At 44.2% G+C, this 25,940-nt stretch overlaps 1 protein-coding gene and 1 long non-coding RNA gene across 16 annotated transcripts in view; one reads left to right on the top strand and one right to left on the bottom strand.

Annotated features, from left to right (window-relative positions):
- The window catches only part of DCAF6 (DDB1 and CUL4 associated factor 6), a 1,246,835-nt gene that overhangs the window by 1,087,414 nt on the left and 133,481 nt on the right, over nucleotides 1-25,940 (top strand). For 12 of the 15 annotated variants that reach the window (XM_056557692.1, XM_056557702.1, XM_056557697.1 and 9 more), the window contains one exon: nucleotides 10,892-10,980. The exons of 2 other annotated variants lie outside the window; for them this stretch is intronic. In XM_056557692.1, the coding sequence (XP_056413667.1) occupies nucleotides 10,892-10,980 (89 nt within the window). Of the gene's footprint in view, nucleotides 1-10,891; nucleotides 10,981-23,288; nucleotides 23,414-25,940 lie in introns of those variants that run through there. One more of the 15 variants, XM_056557701.1, reaches the window with a different exon arrangement.
- On the bottom strand, nucleotides 6,107-25,927 carry LOC130356340 (uncharacterized). The gene is made up of 4 exons (XR_008888855.1): nucleotides 25,797-25,927; nucleotides 25,008-25,148; nucleotides 6,400-6,513; nucleotides 6,107-6,146 (listed from the first exon to the last, which is right to left on the bottom strand). It is a non-coding gene; the product is annotated as an uncharacterized LOC130356340 (long non-coding RNA).

Raw genomic sequence — 25,940 nt, 5'->3', positions numbered from 1 at the left:
CCAGGATTTGTGGAAAGTAGGGCAAAAAATGGGGGGTGCTCCCAGAGTAAAGTAGAATGTAGAATCTTGTGCCAGATTTTGCTTGTAGCAAATTTTACCCTTAAATTACAGTTTCTTTTAACCATTTAAGACTATGCACACATCTGTCTCACTCCACACTGCATATCCACTGTACCTCAACTCCCCACTCTATCTCTTTATTATACTCTCAATTTTACTATCTTCTAGCATTGTACTTTGCTAAATATTGTAAAAGACATACACTGGTAGAGCGATTTCAAATTGTGTTCGATTGATGTAGATAGCCTGTACACCCGCATCCCGCACGATGCGGGTGTACAGGCTATAAAGGAGTACTTACAGTCAACAGAAATATCGACAGACCACAGCAATTTTATGACAGAAGGGCTACAATTTGTGCTTACTAACAATACATTCAAACATTTCGATCAGCGGTATAGGCAGGAGACCAGGACCAAGATGGGAATCCCGGTCTCCTGCACATATGCTAATCTATTTTTGGCAATTTTCGAAGACAAGTACATTTATACCTCAAATAACCCATTTCTACAATATGTCAAAATCTACGCAAGATATGTGGATGACATATTGGTGATATGGGCAGGAACACAACAGCAATTCATTGAGTTTGTAGAACACCTAAATAGTATAAATACAGTAAATATGACTTTTTCCTACCAATATGGGGGGAAACATACTAGAAATTAACAGTAAAAAATAACACACTTACTACGGAGGGATACAGGAAGGAAGTTGGCTGGCACACTATATTCCACTTCAATAGCTCACATCATGAAAAAGTTAAAAAGGGAATACCGTATGGACGATTTTTAAGATTAAAAAGAAACAACACTACAGAGGAAATGTATCAAAAACAGGCAGGTGAATTAGAATTGAGGCTAAAAAATAGGGCATATCCAGAAGAGTTAATTAGATCAGGGAGAAAGAGAGCCGATAAATTAAATAGACATGACTTGTTACAGGTAAAAAGAAAAAATACCCAAGAGAAAAGGTTCACATTTGTTTTTGAGAATACACCCTTGAATCGCACTATAGAGATGGCTATAAGGAGAAATTGGTATGTCCTAGAGACAGATGAAGAAATTCAACAGATAGCAACAAGGAAACCTATAATAACATATAGGAAAAATAGGACAATAGGAGATAAATTGAAAAAAAAAAGATGAGATGAGTAATAGAAATAATTTAAAAAAAAACACATGGTTGGGGGATTTGATACCGCAAGGTAACTATAACTGTAAAAACTGTAACTTTTGTAAATATCTCATGACAACACAAAATGTACGAATAGGTCCGGTACATCATACAGTAAAGTAATTAAAGGGGTACTCTGGTGAAAACCTTTTTTCTTTTAAATCAACTGGTGCCAGAAAGTTAAACATATTTGTAAATTGCTTCTATTAAAAAAATCTTAATCCTTCCAGTACTTATTAGCTGCTGAATGCTACAGAGGAAATTCCTTTCTTTTTGGAACACTGATGACATCACAAGCACAGTGCTCTCTGCTGACATCTCTGTCCATTTTAGCAACCGTGCATAGCAGATGTATGCAAAGGGCAGCATGGTGGCTCAGTGGTTAGCCTTGGGTTCAAATCCCACTAAAGACAACAATAAATAAAGAGTTATTATTATTATTATTATAATGACGTCAGCAAAGAGCACTGTGCTTGGGATGTCATCAGAGAGAATTCTAAAAAGAAAAGAATTTCCTCTGTAGTATTCAGCAGCTAATAAGTACAGAAAGGATTAATATTTTTTTAATAGAAGTAATTTACAAATCTGTTTAACTTTCTGGCACCAGTTGATTTTAAAGAAAAAAGGTTTTCACCGGAGTACCCCTTTAAGGACTGAGCCCTTTTTCGCAATTCTGACCACCGTCGCTTTACGAATTAATAACGCAAAAACGCTTTTACCGAATATTCTGATTCTGACACAGTTTTTTCGTGACATATTCTACTTTATTTTGGTGGTAAATTTTCGGTGTTACTTGCATCCTTTTTTGGTGAAAAATCCCAAAATTTCATGAAAATTTTGAAAATTTTGCATTTTTCTAACTTTGAAGCTCTCTACTTGTAAGTAAAATGGATATTCCCAATAAATTGTATTTTTATTCACAAATACAATATGTCCACTTTATGTTGGCATCATAAAATGGACATATTTTTGCTTTTTGAAAAAATTAGAGGGCTTCAAAGTAGAGCAGCAATTTTCAAAAATTTCATGAAAATTGCTAAATCTGAAGGGACAGATGTTACAGAACTACAACTCCCAGCATGCCTGGGCAGTCCAGGCATGCTGAGAGTTGTAGTTTGGCAACATCTGGAGGGCTACCGTTTGGGCACCACTGTAACAGTGGTCTCCAAACTGTGACCCTCCAGATGTTGCAAAACTACAACTCCCAGCATGCCCAGACAGCCTTTGGCTGTCTGGGCATGCTGGGAGTGGCAGCTTGGCCTTCCTAGTGGTTGCCACAGTAAAGATCCCTTTACTTTCACTTTCAATTACCCAAACCCCTCCCCCCCCCCACCATCGCCTCCCTACCTGAGCCAGGATCCAGCAGTCTCCAGCAAAGATCCAGCAAAATACCCAAGAGAAAAGGTTCACATTTGTTTTTGAGAATACACCCTTGAATCGCACTATAGAGATGGCTGTAAGGAGAAATTGATATGTCCTAGAGGCAGATGAAGAAATTAAACAGATAGCAACAAGGAAACCTATAATAACATATAGGAAAAATAGGACAATAGGAGATAAATTGAAGAAAAAAGATGAGATGAGTAATAAAAATGATTTTACAAAAACACATGGTTGGGGGATTTGATACCGCAAGGTAACTATAACTGTAAAAACTAACTTTTGTAAATATCTCATGACAACCCAAAATGTACGAATAGGTCCGGTACATCATACAGTAAAGTTGAACTTGATGGACATATGTCTTTTTTCGACCGTACTAACTATGAAAGGGGTACTCCGGTGAAAACCTTTTTTCTTTTAAATCAACTGGTGCCAGAAAGTTAAACATATTTGTAAATTGCTTCTATTAAAAAATCTTAATCCTTCCAGTACTTATTAGCTGCTGAATGCTACAGAGGAAATTCCTTTCTCTTTGGAACACTGATGACATCACGAGCACAGTGCTCTCTGCTGACATCTCTGTCCATTTTAGCAACCGTGCATAGCAGATGTATGCTAAGGGCAGCATGGTGGCTCAGTAGTTAGCACTTTTTTCTAACTTTGAAGCTTTCTACTTGTAAAGAAAATGGATATTCCCAATAAATTTTATTTTTATTCACAAAAACAATATGTCCACTTTATGTTGGCATCATAAAATGGACATATTTTACGTTTTTGAAAAAATTAGAGGGCTTCAAAGTAGAGCAGCAATTTTCAAGAATTTCATGAAAATTGCTAAATCTGAAGGGACAGATGTTACAGAACTACAACTCCCAGCATGCCTGGGCGGACTGCCTGGACTAGGCATGCTGAGAGTTGTAGTTTGGCAACATCTGGAGGGCTACCGTTTGGGCACCACTGTAACAGTGGTCTCCAAACTGTGACCCTCCAGATGTTGCAAAACTTTAACTCCTAGCATGCCCAGACAGCCTTTGGCTGTCTGGGCATGCTGGGAGTAGCAGTTTGGCCTTCCTAGTGATTGCCACAGTGAAGATCACTTTACTTTCACTTTCAATTAACCCCCCCCCCACCGTTGCTTCCCTACCTGAGCCAGGATCCAGCAGTCTCCAGCAAAGATCGGGGGGTCCCCAGGCCACATGGGAACATGGACAGAAGATGGAGGCCGGGTACCTACCCGGCCTCCATCTTCTGTCCATGTTCCCCTCAACATCCAGGGGTGGGCATGGCAACCCACTGTCCTGCTCTGCCATTGGTCAGAATCAGTTCTGACCAATGGCAGGGGATAGGAGGAGATCGCAGCACTGCGACCTCACTCCTAGCCCTCAGGATGATCGGGGCTGTCACTGACAACTCCAATCATCCCTATTTTCCGGGCGATTGGGTCACCAGAGACCCGATCAGCCCGGAATAGCAGAAAATCGCATGTCTGAATTGACATGCGATTTTCTGCGATCGCCGACATGGGGGGGTACTCAGGAACCCCCTGGGCGATGTGCCGGGATGCCTGCTGAATGATTTCAGCAGGCATTACGGTTCGGTCCCCAACCGGCTAGTGGCGGGGACCGGAATTCCCACAGGTGTATGCATACGCCCCATGTCCTTAAGGACTCGTTAAAGGGGTACTGAACAGGTGGAAAAGGGGTACTCCGGTGGAAAACTTTTTTTTTTTTTTTTAATCAGCTGATGCCAGAAAGTTAAACAGATTTGTAAATTACTTCTATGAAAAAATCTTAATCCTTCCAGTACTTATTAGTGGCTGTATACTACAGAGGAAATTATTTTCTTTTTTATTTCTTTTCTATCACGACCACAGTGCTCTCTGCTGACACGTGTCAGGGACTGTCCAGAGCAGTAGAAAATCCCCATAGCAAACATATGTTGCTCTGAACAGTTCCTAAAATGGACAGAGGTGTCTGCAGAGAGCACTGTGGTTAGATTTAAAAGAAATTTAAAAAGAAAAAAATTTCCGCTGTAGTCTACAGCAGCTAATAAGTACTGGAAGGATTAAGATTCTTTAATAGAATGTGTTTAATTTTCTGGCACCAGTTGATAAAAAAAAATAAGTTTTCCTTCGGAGTACCCCTTTAAAAAAATCTCATGATTTCCCATGATTTTCAGGAAAACAAGTATTCATTTTAAGCTTTCTCCAATTCGACTAGGCTAACATGATTATGGAAAAAGCATGAAATCACATGGAACACATGGCCTGTTGACACCCAAAGGAAGCAGAAAGCAAAGGGGGAGGTGAAATGATGTCAGGGTCTCCAACATATGACATGATAACCCAGATTATCATATGATTTGCTGGCTTGTGTATCAATCATCTCCAAAGGTCAATAGGAGACAGCAAGAGGGTAAGGACATTTAAACAGTTTTAAGGGAAGACAGTTTTAAGGGCTGAGAGAGACAGACAGAGATAGTGTGTGTGAACAGGAACCTGAATCTTGCAGAATCCCAAAAGCCTTATCCTATCAATAACCTCCTTAGCAGGCTTAGCACAAATCCTGTAGGGGCTATACAAATACAAATCCACAGCAAAATGATCTTTCACTGCTTTGATCTGTGGGCTGATCTAAGGGGAATCTGCTGTTCATCCCAACAGAAGCACTCATGTACTATAAATCCCGGCAAGCCTTTTATAAGGCTTTTTAAAAAAACTGAATAACTACTGAACAGAGCAAAGCTGTTGCTGACCTGTATGATAACAATGCATATTTAAAGCACCATAAACACAGCATAATGCCTTTACTTACATTTTGTACACCTACCAGTTGTAATATAACAATGCAATTAATAGCGTGTACAGTCAACACACTTTAGCCTTGTAAAGCATCTGTATTTATATATTCTTGGTTTTATCATACACATATTATATCTACTTGGTTGTGACATAGCAATTAAAAACATGCATTCAACACATATTAGTCATGTAAATCCACTGTAGGTGTATATTCTTGGTTTTAAATTAAAAAGTGTCCAACAACACGTATTAGCCTTGTATGTGTATATTCTTAGTTTTATCAAACATGCATTATATCTTCCTGGTTGTGACAGAGCATCCAAATTCAATATGTGTACATTTAACATGCATTAGCCTTGTAAAGTGACTGTACATTCATATTCTTCTTTAATCAAACTTGCCTTATACCTACCTGGTTGTAGGATAACAATGCAGTTCAAAGTAGGTTAACGTTGACTAGTAGGTGAGTGAAAAATCACCCCCAAAAAGTTCATACTAACCTCAAAAATATGTCTGGTAAAAGAATTGTTAGATGGGGTAGAGGACAGAAGACCCCTGCCATGTCCTTTTCTAGTAAAAATGTTGGTAGCAGTACCAGCACCAGTACAGGTAGCAGCAACAGCAGCAAGGTGCCTGGTGTAGTAGTAGCAGCCGTGTTGGCCCTTCCAAGTTCTCAATTCCTGTCAGGATAATACAGCTTTTGTGAACTGGGTGAGTTGTTGGTCTTCTGAGGAAGAAGAATAAAAGTCTGATGATATGAGGTTGAGCAGTAGATTTCTCCTTGTCTACAGTCACATGGCACAGTGAAAATGTCTGTCCTAGATGCTCTGTTTTTTTCATCTCTGTGTTTGCTTTCCCCCTACTGCTATGAAGAAGGATAACACTAGCCACAAGGAGAAGTTGTGGGTTACTGTAAGGCATCATGATGGATGTGCTAAAGGGAAACAAGGACACCACAATCACACATTACAAGTACTTACTGAGAGGAGTGGTAGGGGTAATGAAGAAGAGTTTAAGCCTGAGAATGTCAGCAGGGCTGTTGGTCTAAGCAGCTCAGGTGCAGGTGATGGCAACACTGGACCTGGATCTGCAGGCTTGAGAAAAAAATCTTAAAAAACAGGAGCGTAGTCAGGTGGCGATATACTTAGCTCTTTACTGTATCCCAAAAATAGAGAAACATAGCCGCACATCCACCATTTGTATTTTGATCTACCTACTTCTTAGCATACCTTAAAAAAATAACAGGTTGTTAGTATACATTTTGATCAAAAATAACAAACCCACTCTAATGTCAAGGCCACCTAGTCAGAGTGGGCCCCTAACCTAACACTGGTGTAGCGCCGGGCGGCGACCACTGCCTCCGAGTCACCAAGTCCACAGGTGGAAAGACCCAGTGGCAAGGCAGCCCCACTGCTGCCCGACCAAGCCCCTGGCTCTGGGCTGCACCACTCCACAGACAGAGCATCAAAGAAACAATAGCCGCCACAGAGCACCACACCAGTGAGAATACCTACCATTTGCTTCCTACCAAAGGGCTCGGAGAATGTTAGGATGAAACTCTTATGCAGTTTCCTGCTAATTTAAAATGCCTGGGCCAAATGGTGTAGTGGAGTGCAGGCCATGGAAGAAAAGAGAGACTAAATTGTTCAAAAAAATAGAGAAACAGCCGCATATCCACCATTTGTATTTTTATCTACTTGCTTCTCAGCATAATTTAAAAAACTAACAGGTTGTTAGTATACATTTTGACCAAAAAGTACAAGCCCACTCACCACGTCAAGGCCACCTATATCCTGCTGTGTGGTAATTCTTTTCTATGTTACCAGATGCAGGAAAAAGGCACAGTGCAATATCTGCTGATAGAAAGTAAGGCTAGGGTTCCTTTTTTAGGAATTAGGTCTCTACATCAGCAAGGCATGACAAGGCCTGACTACACGTATGCTTAGTCCACCAATGCCTGCTGTCTGGTGGCTACAGCTAACACTACTTCACCATTGCCTGCTGTCCACTGGCTACAATCACAACTGGTTCCCGTTCTGTGCACAATCATGAGGTGCAGAGTGTGGGCCATTTCATGCAGTTGTCGGTGTACATCACAGTGCATGCAGTACAAAATTTGTAAAACTAAATTTTTTAACTTCCTGCTTTCCGCTGGCTACTATCAGTATTAAGTCAAGCTTTCACATTGCTGCTCTTTTTTTCCACCTAGGCCTTGGCCTAAAAAAAATGTAAAAAAACTTACATTTTTAAACCTCCTTCTGTCTGTGGCTACAACAACTCTTATCAGTCTGCCTTCTCCTGCTGTATGCTAGCTACTACGGGTCAGCCACCTCCTACTGTTTGCTGACTACTACTACAAGCCTGAAAACTCTTTCTGTACACCACTCTTTCTGTACACTGGATACTACTATCAGTCAACCACCTCCTTCTGTATGCTGGATACTATGAGTCAGCCACCTTCTGCTGGATAATACCACCAGTCCAATAGTCCGCCATCACCCTTGCAGCTGCTACCTCCAGTCGAGCCTGGGCTTGTAATTTTTTTTTAAACATTTGAAAAACCTTTAAATTTAAACCTCCTTCTGTCTGCTGGATACTACTATGCTTACCAGTCTGCCTGCTCCTGTTTTATGCTGGATACTACCAGTCAGCCACCCCTGCTGTACGCTGGCTAATACAAGTCAGCCACCACCTGCTGTCTGCTGGATACTATAATTCTTACTAGTCTGATGGCTACTGTTGTATGCTGGCTACTACAACCAGCCACCTCTTGCTGTATGCTGGATACTACAGATCCACCACCTCCTGCTGTTCACAGAATACAGTTAACATTAGTTCCCTCTTTGCACAATCATGACGGAGAGGGTGAGTCACTCCATGCAGTTGTTAGTTTGTATTGTAGAATTTTATATATATACTTTAAAAAAATTATTTTTATACAGTGCACACAGATTCTTCTGCGCTGTACACTCAAGTTGGTTCCTGTCCCCACCGGGGCTCACAATCTAAAATCACCTATCAGTATGTTTTAGCAGAGTTATACAGGGCTTAAGAGCTGTTAGGTAGTGTTTTTAAATGAATTTTGGGCCTTATTGCTTTGCCGGTTCACATAAAACTGAGCCGAACCAAACCAACAATTTCAAAAAAAGTTTGAATCCAGCGAGTCAAACTTTTCAAATGATTTCTCATCTCTAATACTAACCCAGCCTGCTTCCTCCCCACTGCTAGTTCCTGAAGTGTTTGTTCTCCAGCGTGCACCTATTCTTTACTAGTTCAGATAAGCTGATTTCTATGTTGTAAATTCTTATAAACCACTGAGTGGGAATTTCCTGCATAAAGAAATATTCTGTCTGGACAACTCCTTCAATTCTGTGAATACCAATGGGTAGTGGATGAGTGAAAAGCAAAGGGGGCAAAGGTTTTCCTCACCAATGGTCAAGAGCCAAAACATCCTGGTCCCTAAAAAAAGGAGGGGACTTGCAACCTATGAAGGGCTATTGGCGATATTCTCTCCACAAAATAATTACATCCAGATGCCCCTACCCACAGTGTAATCATATACACCCCCCAACACACTTAGCTTGGTGATCTCCCACTCCTCCCTGGTGGGCTAGTGATAAAAGTAAAGTAACCCTAGCAGAAGTAGGTGTGTATATTTTAGGGATGCACCGATATATCGGCGGCCGATACATATCGGCCAAAAATAGCTGTTTCGGGGAAATGCCGAAACAACTAAAAATGTGCCGATAATGAGCCACCTCCCCTGCCCACCCACAGCACAAGTTGCAAACACTGCCAGTGGCAGAGGCGCTCGTGGGGGGTGCAGGGGGGGCCGGGCGCAACATCTGGGGGGGGGTCGCGCTCTCTGGGATAGGAATACTTCTTTTTATGTGCCCGGGCCGGCTCCCGTGTGTGGCTGCAGGCGGGGGCCGGCCAGAGCATATAAAACCTAATACTGTATACTAAAAACCAGGGGGCCTCCAGCTGTCGTGAAACTACAACTCCCAGCATGTATTCCTAATCCTATCCCGGACATCCCTGTGTCCCGCAAAAATCTTTTCGGGACATAAGGATGTCCGCCAGTCACTCACCATTCCCCGGCGTCCTCCTGCGATCCTCCTTCGGGCCTTCGCTTCTCCGCCTCTATGGTTGTACGCACGGGACGTCACTGACGTCCCGTGCGTACAACCATAGAGACGCAGGAGGACCGCAGGATCGTCGCAGGAGAACGCACGCCGGCCGGGGCCTGGTAAGTGACCGCGTCATCTTCTTCAGTGTTCCGGTCACCGCTCCCCCGGTCCCGGCACCTACTGCTATGGTCCATAGGCCATAGCAGTAGATGTGACCCCGGGCTGGAGGAGCGGTGACCGGATCACTGTGGGGGCAGGAGTACAGACATACAGCCTCCAGCCATACACTGTATATGGCTGGAAGCTGTATGTCTGTGGGGGAAAGATGCCTACTATTGTGGGGGAGCTGCCTAATATTGTTGGGGGGCAGCTGCCTACAAATGGGGGGGGAGCTGCCTAATATTGTTGGGGGGGAAGCTGCCTAATATTGTTGGGGGGGGAGCTGCCTAATATTGTTGGGGGGAGCTGCCTAATATTGTGGGGGGGGGAGCTGCCTACAAATGCGGGGGAGCTGCCTACAAATGTGGGGGAGCTGCCTAATATTGTGGGGGGAGCTGCCTAATATTGTGGGGGGGAGCTGCCTAATATTGTGGGGGGGAGCTGCCTAATATTGTGGGGGGGAGCTGCCTAATATTGTTGGGGGGGAGCTGCCTAATATTGTGGGGGGGAGCTGCCTACAAATGTGGGGGAGCTGCCTAATATTGTTGGGGGGGAAGCTGCCTAATATTGTTGGGGGGAGCTGCCTAATATTGTTGGGGGGGAGCTGCCTAATATTGTTGGGGGGGGAGCTGCCTATTAATGTGGGGGAGCTGCCTATTAATGTGGGGAAACTCCCGACCTAATGTGGGGGAGCTGGCAATCTAATGTGGGGGAATCTAATGAGCGGAGCGCTGCATTTTACCAGAAGACGGGGAGAAGTCATTTTCGGTTTCCGTATCGGTTTCGGCCGGACATTTTTTTTATTTCGGTTTCGTTTCGGTTCTGAATTTTCCATATCGGTGCACCTCTAGTATATTTGTTTAAATATATAGTCAGTTCTTAGTCTTTTTATAATGAGACTGATATGCCAGTGATACTTACTGATGCTTTAATTTCTATTTTGTCTGAGAGAAACAACTGAGTTGAGAGCTGAAGTTATTGTGGTGTTACAGAAAGTAAGATGACTTCTGAAGTAAGGGTATGGTAAAGAATAGTAGAGGATAAACTGTTTTTGTAAGGCACGAGGTAGCTGCAAGTATTCAAATTGCATGTTAGGGATAGGGAATGCCACAGAGAGATTTTGAAATGAAGTTAGGGCATTCATGGTCTTTTAATACATGCTTATGATCTGTTTTTGTAATAGTTTTAGCATCATCTGGGATAGACTACAATGTAAAGATCTGGTCACCACTGGAACAAGACAAGTCTTTCAGCTGGGAACTAGCTGAAGAGGTAAGGTTCAAGATACGTACATCATCCTTGATTTTGTAATTTCATAATTAGCAAAAGGCAATCTTAAACACTGCCATAATGTGAACTTTTGTATCAATTTATATTGATTCTGTTATTTGGGGAACCTAAGTGTAGAGGTGATGTAAGACAGTAGAAAAAAGGGTCATTCCGAGCCCCCCCCCCCCCCCCCCCCCGAGAATCAGAATCAGTGCCATTCGATCTAGCCTTAATGCAGTTTCTGATATTGTAAGAGATGGGACTGATCTATAATATATCCATATTATAGATCAGTCCCATAGAATAGAAAGAAAATCACCAAAAACTGGCAGACAACAATAAAAACAAATAAATAATGTTAAACCTTTATTATTGCACAGAATAGCATAGAATTACATTCAGGACAACACGTTAAAAAAAATTAAAAATGCTCCATACAGAGCAAAGGGGGCCATGAACCCTTTCCAAATGTTGCCCATCCAATAATGCTGTAAGTAGCTATATCACCGACCCCACAGTCAAATACAGTATAATTATACAGTAAACAAAAAAGTATAAGGCAAAAGCCAGACCCCTAATTTTGATAATAATATACTTTATATATAATACATTTTAATTAAATAATTATAATATATATACAGATACAACACAAGTAATCAAATACATACAGTTTTATGGGGTAAAGAGCACTGCCAGCCAAGAGGCTGAAGGAGCGGATGAAATAAAGTGAATATACACAAAGTGGAGGGCAAACACACAAGGATCTCCATGCGTTACATCACCTGCCTGGTGACTTCCTCAGGAGTGATATGGAAAAAGTGTCCCAAAATACACTTACATACAACTTAATTTCACTCAAATACCTTTCAAATGGGAGAAAAGAGGAGAATACCGATACACAGGCACCATGGGTCTCTATAATCCCAACATCACTTTCCATAATCCCAACATTGTGGGGGTTATTTACTACTGTGTTTCCAATGGTTTTTGTTGGATTTTTTTCCTGAATTTATGCCCAATTTATCCCCCCCCCCCAAAAAAAAAAGGTGTCCACCAAGAGAAAGGGGCATGCCCCTGTCAAAATGGACATGTTCCTGACTTATGTACTTACTTATGTACTACAATATATCTCTAATATAGTTTCATTTTTTTTTAATTAAAACAGTTTATTTTACATTTGGAAACAGGCCACTAGGGGTTTCCCTTCCAGTGGCCAGCTGCAGCCTGCCGTAACGTCACGACTGAATTAGGACCGATGCCGGCCGGGCAATCGGTCCTAATTCAGTCGGACAGGCGGGAGTGAGCGATGTGAACAGACGATGCACGTATTGGCTCGCATGCCTGCCCCGCCTCCCTGCATATGCGCGACGCCAATGCTAAGTCCTGCACCCCACTCCTGCTCACTGCTAAGTCCTGCACTTCCACTGAACTTGGGTACTGTATATACTCGAGTATAAGCCGAGTTTTTCAGCACGATTTTTCATGCTGAAAACGCCCCCCCTCGGCTTATACTCGAGTGAACAAAAAATGTTTCTGGCTTAGCTGTGAGGGGATGGTCCGGTCCGTCCATCTCCACCTGTCAATCCCTTCTCAGTGGTCTTCAACCTGCGGACCTCCAGATGTTGCAAAACTACAACTCCCAGCATGCCGATGGCTGTCCGGGCATGCTGGGAGTTGTGGTTTTGAAACATCTGGAGGTCTGCAGGTTGAAAACCACTGCGGCCTTCATCATCATCCAGACCCCCTTTTTCTTTTCTACTCACCTCCCCTAGTGGGAAGGAAGGGTGAGCTGGTCCGGGCCATCCATCTTCGGTCATCTATGCTGCAGGGACCGTCCGGTGGGGAGGGTTAGTCGTTCCGGGCTGTCCATCTTCACCGGGAGGTCCTCTTCTCTGCTCCAGGCCGGCCCCGGACTAGTGACGTTGCGTTGACGATGACGCACAGGGACGTCCGTGCACAGCAAACGTTCGTGACGTCCCTGTGCATGAACGTCCCTGTGCGGTGATGATGAGGGGGGCGGATGATGACGGGGTGATGATGACGGGGTGATGATGACTGGGTGATAATGACAGGAAGATGATGATGGGGGTGTTAATGATGGGGGTCTGGATGATGAAAGGGGGGGGATGATGACATAGGGGGATGATGTATTTCCCACCCTAGGCTTATAGTCGAGTCAATAACTTTTCCTAGGTTTTTGGGGTGAAATTAGGGGCCTCGGCTTATATTCGGAATGGCTAATACTCGAGTATATACAGTATGTCTTTTTGGGGGGGTGGGGGGAGAGCGGTGGGGATCGGGGGAGTGGGTTGCGCGGCCGTAACAAAGATATTGTTTTCAACACAGGGTGCCTCCAGTTGTTTCACCACTACGACTCCCAGCATGCCCTGAGAGCCAATAGATGACAGGGCAAGCTTGCAGTTGTAGTGGTGAAACAGCTGGAGGCACCCTGTATAGATGAGCGAAGGGCGGAAGTCGGACCCCTGCAGTCATCAGTGAAGTTGTGCCTGCTGGAAAAGTCTGCCTGGTAAGTGAGCACACTACCAGTTAGACAAAGAGGCATTTCTAAGATTATAAAAAAAAAATTAAAGGCAGAAAAGGGGTTAGGGATAGATGGGCAATAGGTAGGGACAGACAAAAAAAATGGATGGTGGAAGCTACTCTGTAAGGATTAACACCCTCCTCCCCCCCCCCCCCCTTGAAAACTGGTAGGACCGATGGAATATTATTGAAAAAAATTTGAATCAAAGGGGTATTCCGAGCAAAAACATCTTATCCCCTATCGAAAGGATAGGCCATAAGACGTCTGATCGCGGGCGCCCACCTTTCCATAGGGGATAAGATATTTTTGCCCAAAATACCCCTTTAAATGTTAAAATCCCTCCACAATTTCCCCAATAAAGGAATGAATTGCCTTCAGTCCCCTGTGTTTTTCTGTCCACCCATAAAGTACCACTAATGGTGACTCCCTTTTGTGCAATCTCTGCAGTGTTTTTTCTCCCTCTTTAATCTTCTTAGAGGACTCTGGTTTTTGTCCCCCTTTCTTTCTGTCCCTGCTGCCTGTAGTTTCTGTGTGCCTCATTTTGCTTTTATTTTCCAATTGCCTGTTGACATTCTCTTTCTCCCTGCAGCTACCTGTTATTAGAACCACTAGTTTGGCTTCTTGTTTTCTGGACTGAGTGGAACTTATTCAGGGAACATATGATGCCTATAGTCTTATTAAAAAAATATTTTTTTCTGTTGTTAGGTCCCTATTAAATTTATTTAGTTAGGGGCCGGGGCTCCTTCCCAAAAGGTTAATATTTAAAAGCCCTGTGTACTGCTATTTAGCCTCTTTAAGCGCAGTACTGTTATGGTTTTTTTTCCCTTAGTGCTGTTATTTCTTTGAGATTCTAGCTTTGCTAGTAACCTCTGCTGTATTCTATGCCTATTTTCTTGATAGCTTTGCTTCCTATCTGTTGTTTCCTGTTAGACAGTTTTATTCTCCTAGTTTGGGTAAGTCTAGATATTTTCAGATCTTTTTTCCTTTGTACGTCTCCTCCCTTATTCAACTTTTTATCTTCTCTCAGCTATGTCTACTGGTAATGGCTCTTCCGACCGTGACGTGGCAGCCACGAAGGTTTCTATGAAAAGGAAACATCTGGTTTACGATAAACATAATGCGCAGCTTGAGGATTGATACAAGTTTTCTAGATGCCCTAGTTGCAGGGCAAGATCGCAACTTCAGTCTAGGGAGCCTACTGTACAAAAAGTATATATCTGGCTGAGAGATTATGTGTCATCCAGCATGTCCGTGAACAATGCCTCAGCGGGAGAACTTAAAGAAGTACTCCGGAATAGGAAAATTATCATCCATACTGCCGGCAGTAAAAAAATAAACAGGTACATACCTTCCTTCGCTCCCCGGGTGCCTCTGGTAACCTGCTCTTTCCTCCGCCGCGATCCTCTTCCTGATTGCCGGTGGTCAGCGAGTCAAACTGCACTCAGCCAATCATCGGCCGCAGCCAGAGCCGGTTTACTGGAGGCACTGGGGGAGCGAAGGAAGGTGTGTACCTGTTTATTTTTTTACTGCCGGCAGTATGGATGATAATTTTCTTATTCCGGAGTGCTCCTTTAAGCAGGTCTTCACTCAAAAGAGAGCTAGGCAGGCCCCTCCCCCCCCCTCCGGAAATACTATGGAGACCTTAGGCCTTGAATAACGGGAGGATGGACTCAAGATGAGGATGCCTTTTCCTATTTATTTCTCTAGAAAAAATTCAGCGATGTCCATCTGGTTGGGGAACCAGGATGGTGATGCCGGAAAAGCCTCACATCCTACCTCTAGGGGGCCTAGGGCCTTCAATGCGAATGAGACCCTACTTTCTCTTATGAGAATTGAACAAAAAGAAACGGAGAAGACTCACATCTTAACTAAAAGATTTAAGATAATGTTTACTATCTGTGGGGACCAATTATCCTCCTGGGGGACAAACCCCAAAATTGACATGGCTATCTCCAAGATACCGAAAAGAATGGTGGTTACTGAAGAAGACGGGTCAAGTCTGCATTACCTCATGGATAGGAAACCTGTGTGAAGAAGGGGTGTATAGCCCCAAAACGCATTATTGCCGTACATCAATAAAGCTGCTATTTAATCTACTGTCAGGATCTGGACTGGTATGCAGAGAGGACACTGGAGGTGAATCCTCTGTGTTAGTGAGGTGATGGTGTGGGCCGTACCAGGGAAACGGAATCTAAGGGGTTACTGGTTTTCATCAGAGCCTGCCGCAAAGCAGGATGGACTTGCAGAGGCAGGTAACCCCCAGGTCGTTCCACCCGATAGCGACTCAACCCCACTGACAGCTGAGACAGGCGCGGTACACAGGGACAAGGCAAGAGCAAGATCGGATGTAGCAGAAGGTCAGGGCATTCAGCAATGGATCGTAGTCAGGGGCAACAGCAAGGGTCTGGATACACAAAATGCTTTCTCAGGGCACAAGGCAACAAGATCCGGCGAGGAGAGGAAGGGGAAGTGGGTTTATATAGGAAATGGAGGTGATTGACAACTGATTGGGCCAGGCACCAATTAGTGGTGCACTGGCCCTTTAAATTTCAGATAGCCGGCGCGCGAGAGCCCTAGAGAGCGTGACAGCCGGGGAACGGGACAGGTGAGAGGATTGGGATGCGACCCACGGGCGGCCGCGTCCCGCTACGCGGATCGCATCCCCGCCGGCAGTAACAGTGCAGCGCTCCCGGTCAGCGGGTCTGACCGGGGCACGGTAGACAGGAGAACACCTCTTTTTGGAGCCCAGGAATCTGCGGACAAGCTCCTTGTCAAAAATGTTGGTCTCAGGTTCCCAGGACCTCTCTTCAGGGCCACAATTCTCCCAATCAATTAAAAAAAATCTTTTACCTCGGACGATCTTGGAGGCAAGGATCTCTTTAACAGCAAAGACATCAGAAAGCCAGAAACAGGAGCGGGAACAGTAACCTTGGGAGAAAAGTGGTTAAGCACAAGAGGTTTGAGAAGAGACACATGGAAAGAGTTAGGAATGCGAAGAGAAGAAGGAAGATGAAGTTTGTAAGAGACAGAATTAATTTGATTCTTGATTTTAAAAGGACCGAGGTAGCGAGGACCCAACTTGTAGCTAGGGACATGAAAGTGTATGTATTTGGCAGAGAGCCACAATTTGTCCCCAGGGAGAAAGACAGGAGGAGTTCTTCTCTTTTTGTCTTCATTCGAGACGAGGCCAGTAGGAGCGACTTTTGAGTCTCCTTCCAGATAGTGGAGAAGTCCCGGGTTACTTCATCCACGGCAGGAACTCCAGAAGAAGTGGGAATGGGGAGGGGGGGGGGGCAGAGGGTGACGGCCGTACACCACAAAGAATGGGGATTTGGTGGAGGATTCAGAATCTTTGAAATTATACAAGAATTCAGCCCAGGGCAGAAGGTCGACCAGATCATCCTGGTGGGAGGAGACAAAATGTCGCAAGTAGTCACCAAGAATCTGGTTTACTCTTTCCACTTGTCCATTGGATTGGGGGTGATAGTAGGACGACAAATTTAATTTGATCTTTAATTGATTACAGAGAGCTCTCCAAAATTTTGACACAAATTGAATACCTCTATCCGAGACGATATGCGTGGGAAGCCCGTGAAGATGAAAAATCTGCAGAAAAAATTGCTTCCCCAACTGTGGCGCAGAAGGAAGGCCTGGAAGTGGAATGAAGTGGGCCATTTTGGAAAAACGATCAACGACCACCCATATAACGGTGTTGCCATGGGATACGGGAAGATCTGTAATGAAATCCATGGCAATTTGGGACCATGGTTGCTGAGGGAAGGGCAAAGGATGGAGGAGTCCAGCAGGCTTCTGGCGAGGGGTTTTATCCTGGGCACAAACAGTACAAGCCCGAACAAAATCAGTAATGTCACCCTCCAGTGTAGGCCACCAATACAGACGGGAGATTAGCTGAATGGACTTTTTAATGCCAGCATGACCAGCCAGGTGAGAAGAATGCCCCCATTTGAGGATCCTGAGGCGAAGGCGTGGAGGAACAAAAGTAGTGAGGCTGGAGCAGAGGAGACCAGGCACTCAGGTGGTATGATATGCTGCAGAGGGGCTTCAGACTGTTGCATTCAAAGAGACATTTTTCAAATTTAGCGTACAGGTGGTTTTCACGGAGTCTTTGGAGCACTTGACGACGGTGTTCCTCTAAGTTAGAGGAAAAAATCAAGATGTCATCCAAGTAGACAACAACACAGGTATACAATAAGTCCCGAAAGATCTCATTAACAAAGTCCTGGAAGATTGCAGGGGCGTTGCAGAGGCCAAAGGGCATAACTAGAAATTCAAAATGTCCATCTCTGGTATTGAAAGCGGTTTTCCACTCATCACCTTTACGGATGCGAATAAGATTATACACGCCCCTTGAGTCCAGTTTGGTGAAGATTCTTGCTCCGCGTAGACGGTCAAAGAGTTCGGAGATCAAAGGCAGGGGATAGCGGTTTTTGATGGTAATCTTGTTTAAACCATGGTAGTCAATACATGGGCGTAAGGATCCATCCTTTTTAGAAACAAAGAAGAACCCCGCTCCAGCAGGGGATGAGGATTTCCAAATAAAACCTCTCTTTAGGTTCTCCTAGATATACTCCATCATGGCTTGAGTCTCTGGGGCTGAGAGAGGGTAAATCCTGCCACGGGGCGGAGTGGTACCAGGAAGAAGGTCAATGGGACAATCATAAGGTCTATGTGGAGGTAAGACCTCTGCTTGCTGTTTGCAGAATACGTCAGAATAGTCCTGGTAAGCCTTGGGAAGGCCTGGTAAAGAAGAAGCCTCAGGGGTTTGACTAGTGGAAGCAGAAGTGAGACATCGCTTCAGACAAGAAGGACCCCAACTTTTGATCTCCCCGGTGGTCCAGTCGAGGGTAGGAGCATGACGCTGGAGCCACGGCAAGCCGAGAAGAACTTCACGATTTTTTCGTGGGGAAGTCCAATGCTCATGGGCAGGGGTTCAGTTCGGTAGCGCACAGTGCAGTCCAATTTCTCTCCGTTTACTGACGAAATAAAGAGCGGCTTGTTGAGACGGGTTACTGGAATACTGAACTTATTAACAAAAGAGGCCAAGATAAAGTTTCCTGCAGAACCTGAGTCCAAGAAGGCCACTGCTGAGAAGGAGGAGTTGGCGGAAGGAGAAATCCGCACAGGAACAGTCAGACGTGGAGAGGCAGAATTCACACCAAGTGTTGTTTCACCCTTGTGAACTAGGTGCGTGCGTTTCTCCTGACGCGGAGGGCGGATAGGACAGTCTTTTAGGAGATGTTCGGTACTAGCACAGTACAGGCACAAATTCTCGTTTCGGCGGCGAGTCCTCTGTTGTAGGGTCAGGCGAGACCGATCCACTTGCATAGCCTCCTCGGCGAAAGGCACAGGAACAGATTGCAAAGGACGTTGGAAGTGAGGAGTCTGGGAGAAAAACCGCCTGGTGCGAACAAGATCCTTTTCCTGACGAAGTTCCTGGCGTCTTTCCGAGAAACGCATGTGGATGCGGGTGGCCAAATGGATTCGTTCAGACAGATTAGCAGGAATTTCTCGTGCGGCCAGGACATCTTTGATGTTACTGGATAAGCCTTTCTTGAAGGTCGCGCAGAGGGCCTCATTATTCCAGGATAGCTCAGAGGCGAAGTTGCGGAACTGGATGGCGTATTCACCCACAGAAGAACTCCCTTGGATGAGGTTCAGCAAAGCAGTCTCGGCTGAGGAAGCCCGGGCTGGCTCCTCAAAAACACTACGAACTTCAGAGAAGAAGGACTGGATAGTAGCGTTGGCGGTATCGTTGCGGTCCCAAAGCGGTGTGGCCCATGACAAGGCCTTTCCAGACAGGAGACTGACCACGAAAGCCACCTTAGAACGTTCAGTAGGGAATTGGTCCGACATCATCTCCAGGTGTAGGGAACACTGGGACAGGAATCCACGGCACTGTTTAGAGTCCCCATCAAACTTGTCTGGTAGAGACAGGTGGAAGCTGGGAGCAGCCACTCGCTGTGGAGGAGATGCAGGAGCTGGCGGAGGAGATGGTTGCTGTAGTTGCGGCAGAAGCTGTTGCAGCATAACGGTCAGTTGAGTCAGCTGCTGTCCTTGTTGCGCGATCTGCTGTGATTGCTGGGCGACCACGGTGGTTAGGTCAGCGACACTAGGCAGCGGGACCTCAGCGGGATCCATGGCCGGATCTACTGTCAGGATCCGGACTGGTATGCAGAGAGGACACTGGAGGTGGATCCTCTGTGTCAGTGAGGTGATGGCATGTGCCGTACCAGGGGAACGGAATCTAAGGGGTTACTGGTTTTCACCAGAGCCCGCCGCAAAGTGGGATGGACTTGCAGCGGCATGTAACCCCCAGGTCGTTCCACCCGATAGCGACTCAACCCCACTGACAGCTGAGACAGGCGCGGTACATTGGTGATTGACAACTGATTGGGCCAGGCACCAATTAGTGGTGAACTGTCCCTTTAAATTTCAGAGAGCCGACACGCGCGCGCCCTAGAGAGCCGGGGAACGGGACAGGTGAGAGGATTGGAATGCGACCCGCGGGCTGGCATGTCCCGCTACGCGGATCGCATCCCCGCCGGCGGTAACAGCGCAGCGCTCCCGGTCAGCGGGTCTGACCGGGGCGCTGCAGACAGGAGAACGCCGCAAGCGCTCCGGGGAGGAGCAGGGACCCGGAGCGCTCGGCGTAACATCTACCCTTGCGACTAGGTTGTGTCATCTGTACTGGATGCCTGAGTGCCTGCTGCTAAGGCCATTTTTACTCTTCTCATGGATAGGAAGGCAGATCGTGCTTTTAGATGCACTTATTCAATAGCTATGACCTTTGCCTCCTCGGAGGTGGACAACTTCTTTAAAACCTGTCTCAATCAAATCCAGACCTGTCTCTAGAACTTTCTTCAAAACAGCCAATTTGGTCATGGACTTTCTTTGTGATGCTGCTCGAGAGCTCTAAGTCCATGGCATTAGCCTCCAGTGGCCGCTGACCTCTATGGTTGAAACCATGTAAGGTGGAAAATTTATCTAAGCATGGTCTGTGCACCCTTCCTTTTGAGCCTGGCAGACTTTTCGGCACAGAACTTGATACATTATGGAAGGACTATTAGACAAGAAGGGCAACTCCCTTCTCCAACAGTCCTTTCGTGGTTGGGGCAGGCATTTCAGGGGCAGGTCTGCTTCCCAGTCCAAACCACAGAGAGAATGGGGCAATCAATGGCGGTACACAAAACTTTCTCTTGGATCCAAGAATAAGAAATCACTCTGATTTTGAGCCTCCTCAATGCTCTTGGATTCCAACTGATGTGACCCTACCTTTTTCTCATTCTGCCCCCAATTATGCCTATAGGTAGTCACCTACACAACTTTCTGGACACCTGGACTCAACTTATCCAGGACCCTTGTTCCCTCAGAATAATTTTGGATGACTTTTCAATCGATCTCGAATCTATCTCGCCAAACAAATTTGTGAAGACAAAAAGTCTTCCTCCAGTCAAACAGAGGGCACTATAATCTTATATTCTGGAACACATCCAGAAGGTTGCTTTAGAGGAAGTTCCTCTACAGAACAGGGGGTAGGAATCTATTCCCCAGTATTCTTGGTGCCCTAGGCAATAGGGGCTTGGAGGATGACTATAGATCTGAAATTTTTCAATCAAGTGTTTTTGCATGGAAACTATCAAGTCTGTGGTCAACATGTTATTGCCAGGGGATTACCTAGATACCCTTAATTTAAAGGATTCCTATTCAGCCTAATTTTTAAGGATCCCAGTTCAAGTCGGGGGAGTCTTAAAACATCTGCGGTTTGAAGCCTTCCCGTTTGGAACTTCTTCGACCCCACATAAATTTGGGGTCAAAGAGTTGTGGTCACAGTAGTAGCTGCCTAAAGGCTTCGGGGGCTAAGTATTATACCTTATCTGGATGATTGGTTCTCCAGCCCTGTTCCAGTTTATCCTGTCCTAACATCTACTACAAGCAGTGTCCTTTCCCCATCAGCTGGAATGGATAATCAATTGGAACAAGTCCAATATATTTCCAGCAACCTCAGTGAGGCTTCTCGGCTTCATAGTCACTCAGTCAGTATGACTCTACATCTCACACCCAAGAGAAGAGTTCGGGTTATAGAATCAGCTCACTTCCAAGAGGGGTAACTATTCAAACACTCATGAGGATGTTCACAGAAGCGGTTCCCTGGGCACTTTGGCATCTACACCCTCTTCAACCAGAGGTTCTGGCCAACTGGAATCACTGGCCCTCAGACCTAAACAAGTTACACTCCCTGTCTTTCACCATTTGGTCCTCCCTTAGATGGTGGTCTCATCTGGATGACGGCAAGCCCCTGATCCAACCATCTTGGATCATATTAACTACTGACACATCCCTTGTAGGTTGGGGAGCGCATCTTCTGAACCTGACAGTGCAAGATTCTTGGTCTCCTCAGGAGAGATTATTAACATTCAATTTCCTGGAGATCAGAGCCATCAGACTAGCCCTGCTTCACTTTGCTCCCCTTATTTGAGGGAAAGCAGTGAAAGTTTAATCTGACAGCATGAGCGCTGTCCTATATATAAACAAACAGGCATACTAACACAAAGTCTCCTCAGAAAGATAGGTCTGATCTTGGTTGGGCAGAGAGGAACCTCTCCAATTTAACAGCAATTCATATTCAAGAATCTCTTAACTTGATCACCTGAGCCGTAGACTTCCTGCCAGAGAGCTGGCTCTCCACCCGGACATATTCAAGGAAATTATGCTCAGGTAGGGGTGTGTCATAGATCGATGTCATGGCCACAAGGTTCAGCACCAAGGTTTAAAAAATTTGCAGTCTGGGCAATCCAGTGACAATAGATGCTCTCTCAATCCCGTGAAGATGCTTCCCTTCAATTTACATGATTTCAATGTAAATTTACTTGATTGATCTTGATTCACCCAACTAATTCAGATGAGTCAGGGGCAATATTGGAGGCTTCCCACAGAGCAAGTGATAGTTTTGGGAGACACTCTCAGCTGCTTGAATTTTCAGATATTAAACTTGACAGGCTGGAGGTTGAGGAGTCCCTTCCACAGTTAGAATGGCTTTTTTGGTGCTGTTTTGAGAAAAATTGTACTCTCTGGCAGATTCTACCAATATGCAGGAATATGGAAGATCTTTCAAGCCTCCTGCTCTAGGAAACAAGTTTCTGGTGTGGAGCTGTCCATTTGTACAATATTAAACTTTCTACATGTTTATCTCCCTTTACCATAAGAGTGCAGACATCTCCCATGTCATTAGGTCACTTTGTCACATCTCCCATGTCATTATGTCATCAGATCCACTTATCAAGAGATTCTTGAGTGGAGCCTAAGGATCTACAATTGTACAACCAATTCCTGCTTGAGACCTCTCGGTTGTGCTCAAGGGACTATTATCTCCAACCTTAGGTCCATGTCCTCCATAGGCTCAAAAGTATGTTACCATAAAGATAACTTTTTTGTTGGCAATGACCTCTGCAAAAATAATTGGGTAAGCTTTTTTTTTAGCTTATGAACCATATAGAGTTTTCACCTGATTGAGTCTTGTTTAGACTCATCCTGTCATTTATACCAAAACTCTTGATGTTTAATAACATCAACCAAGTTTCACTTCCAGAAGAAAGAGGCTTGCATTGACTTGATATCTCAATGTGTTTCCAGATTCACAAGTAGTAGCCGACTCCACATCATCCATTTTTGGTTCATTGGTGTTTCTAGATCTACCTAGATAGATCAGTGGAGTACAGAAATGATTACAATCTCCTTTCTCTTTTTACAGGGGCCTGGAGGGGCCACAAACCTCAAAACCCTCCATCAGCTGATGGGTTTAAGAAGCAATTTGAGAATCCATGGTTTATCAAAATGTAGAGCCATGTGAGTTCATAAGAGCTCACTCAACCAGGTCTGTATCCACTTCCTTTGTGGAAAGAAATCTAGTTCCTTTGGAACATATCTGCAAGTCAGCATCATGGAGTTCTCATTCTACATTTATCATTCACTACAGACTGGATACTAGAGTTGCCAATTACTCCTCGTTTGGGTGGACATTTATCTGTCGCCAGGCATTAGAGCCCTCCCCAGCAAAGTTTTTCCTTGCCATATTACCATCTATGCTGCTGGTAGGACATAAGGGAATATCACAAATGAGGATCATCCAACTAGGAAAGTTCATTAAACTTGTAATCTTTATTCCAAAATATAAAAAAACAAACATAAAAAAAAATGCAAAAACAGACTTCAATGCCTACATGTTTTAGGTTTGATCGTACCCTTAGTCCCAATTGACTACCTGAACAAAACTCATATCCTTAAAACAAGGAAGAACAAGGGTGTGAACTTCCTACCACTAGTCACTTTTTTTTTGATAATTAGAAACAGCGTGAGCTGTCGGTGGTAAGTAACAAACTCCTGACCATGAGTCCCGGCTAGGATACTATGGTTCCTTGGGTGATTAGTACAGTACACTGGGAAGGGGGGATTATACCGCTTGGCACAATATGGCTCACATTTGGCCATCCAAGGTCGTGTATTTGCATATTTGTGTTGGAGGTCCCTAGGGGTCTAGGTTAGGAGCAATAGAGACTCCATGTTGCATGTTACTGTTACTTACAAAGTATGCAACCATTCAGCAGCGCATAGTATAACAACATCAATTTTATACTTGCATGGTCCATGTTATTTGCAGGGGTTATTTTATTTATACCATATATTATGGTGCAGTGTATAGTTAGATTGGGCCAGCGTAGTCCATATCACTATATACAGGAAATGTATGTTTTATTCTAGTTGTACATATATAATTATACAATATACCCAGGTTATACCAGCATGGTCCATATTACAAAATACAGGGAATATATAACTTATACCAGCTGTACATATATAGTTATATGCAAAATATACTCAGGTTACCAGCTTAATCCATATCACTATATACAGTAGTTATAGTGGCTTGGCCAATGTCACTATATTTTGGAGGTATAGCATATAACGGCTTTACATATATAATTGGATATAGTAGGTACCCAGGTCATACCAGCATGGCCCATATCACTACGCGTAGCAGTTACAGAGCTGTATCAACTGTACATACAGATGGTATTCAGGTTATGCCACCATGATCCATATTATGTCTTGTAAGGTTTATATAGCTTCATGTGGTTCAAACAGAGTTTGTATCATAATCACTACATACAGAACCTGCTTAATTTACTCACACTGTGCCTATACAGTATACCTAGGCTGGACTAGCAGGTTCCATTTTTTTTGGTATATGGGGAAATGCGTTTGGTTTGCCAATGGTGTAGTTTTACAGACATTTGTGCAGGTTGGCTTGGCCTTATCTGCTATGCAGTTCATTATCTGTTTGGCCATCAGAGGGGCTTGTGTCATATATTAGTTGAATTAGTTCATTTTAAGTGGTGCTGGGGGTCAGATACTTTAGGTAGGTGTATAGAGGTAAATAAATGTTTTTTGCCTGTAAGGCTATATTGTTTACCGTTCTGGGTATGTTAAGTTCTTTTACAGGTACTGCAAGTCACTTGGCTGTAGTAGTGTGCATTTCTCTTTTAGCAGCTGATTCAGTTGTAATCCTCAGTACTGAATTCCTTGTTCCAGTTGGCTCCTGTCCTGCACATTTCTGGTAGGGGAATATGGAAAAACAATATATATAGTGTTGGAGTATTATATTAAGTACAAGTTTTATTGTTTATAGTTGTTAGCTCTGTCCAGTTCTGTCCTGGTTCCTCCATCTGGTAGGATATGCCTTATTTCTCTTTAAGTTAAAGGGGTACTCCACTGGAAAACATTATTATAATTTTTTTTACAAAAGTTAAACAAAGTTGTAAATTACTTCCATTTAAAAATCTTAATCCTTCCATTATTTATCAGCTGCTGTATTCAACAGAGGAATTTCTTTTCATTTTGAATTTCTTTTCTGTCTGGCCACAGTGCTCTCTGCTGTCACCTTTCCGTAATATTGTCCTTAACCAATAAACTAATACTTTATATTGAGTCTGCCGCAATAAGGACATGATCAAAATAGGGAACAACTCCTGGAAGTCCAGCTAGTAGGTCATTCATTAAACTTTGGAAAACACCAAACTGCAAATGGGTGGCCTTAAAAGGGTACTCCGGTGGAAAACAACTTTTTTATTTATTTATTTTTTTTAAATCAACTGGTGCCAGGAAGTTAAACAGATTTGTAAATTAGCTAGTATACAAAAAAAGGGGTATGTGTATCGGCGCACAAAAAAGGAATTATGGTACGTGGGTTAATTGTACTTACTATAGTCGACTCTGTAGTGAGTGAGATGGTAGCGCTGATTTATTCAGATGTGGGAGAAATTTTGCACGGGTAGAGGACTCCCTTAGAAAGAAAAAGATTTGTACTGATGAAGAAAAATATAATGATGATGGTAGTGCAAGATGG

The sequence above is a fragment of the Hyla sarda genome, chromosome 2 (assembly GCF_029499605.1).
Source record: "Hyla sarda isolate aHylSar1 chromosome 2, aHylSar1.hap1, whole genome shotgun sequence".
In the NCBI taxonomy this organism is placed as follows: Eukaryota; Metazoa; Chordata; class Amphibia; order Anura; family Hylidae; genus Hyla; species Hyla sarda.
The sequence above is the reverse complement of the archived record's forward strand: the minus strand, read 5'-3'. Positions and strand labels throughout refer to the sequence as shown.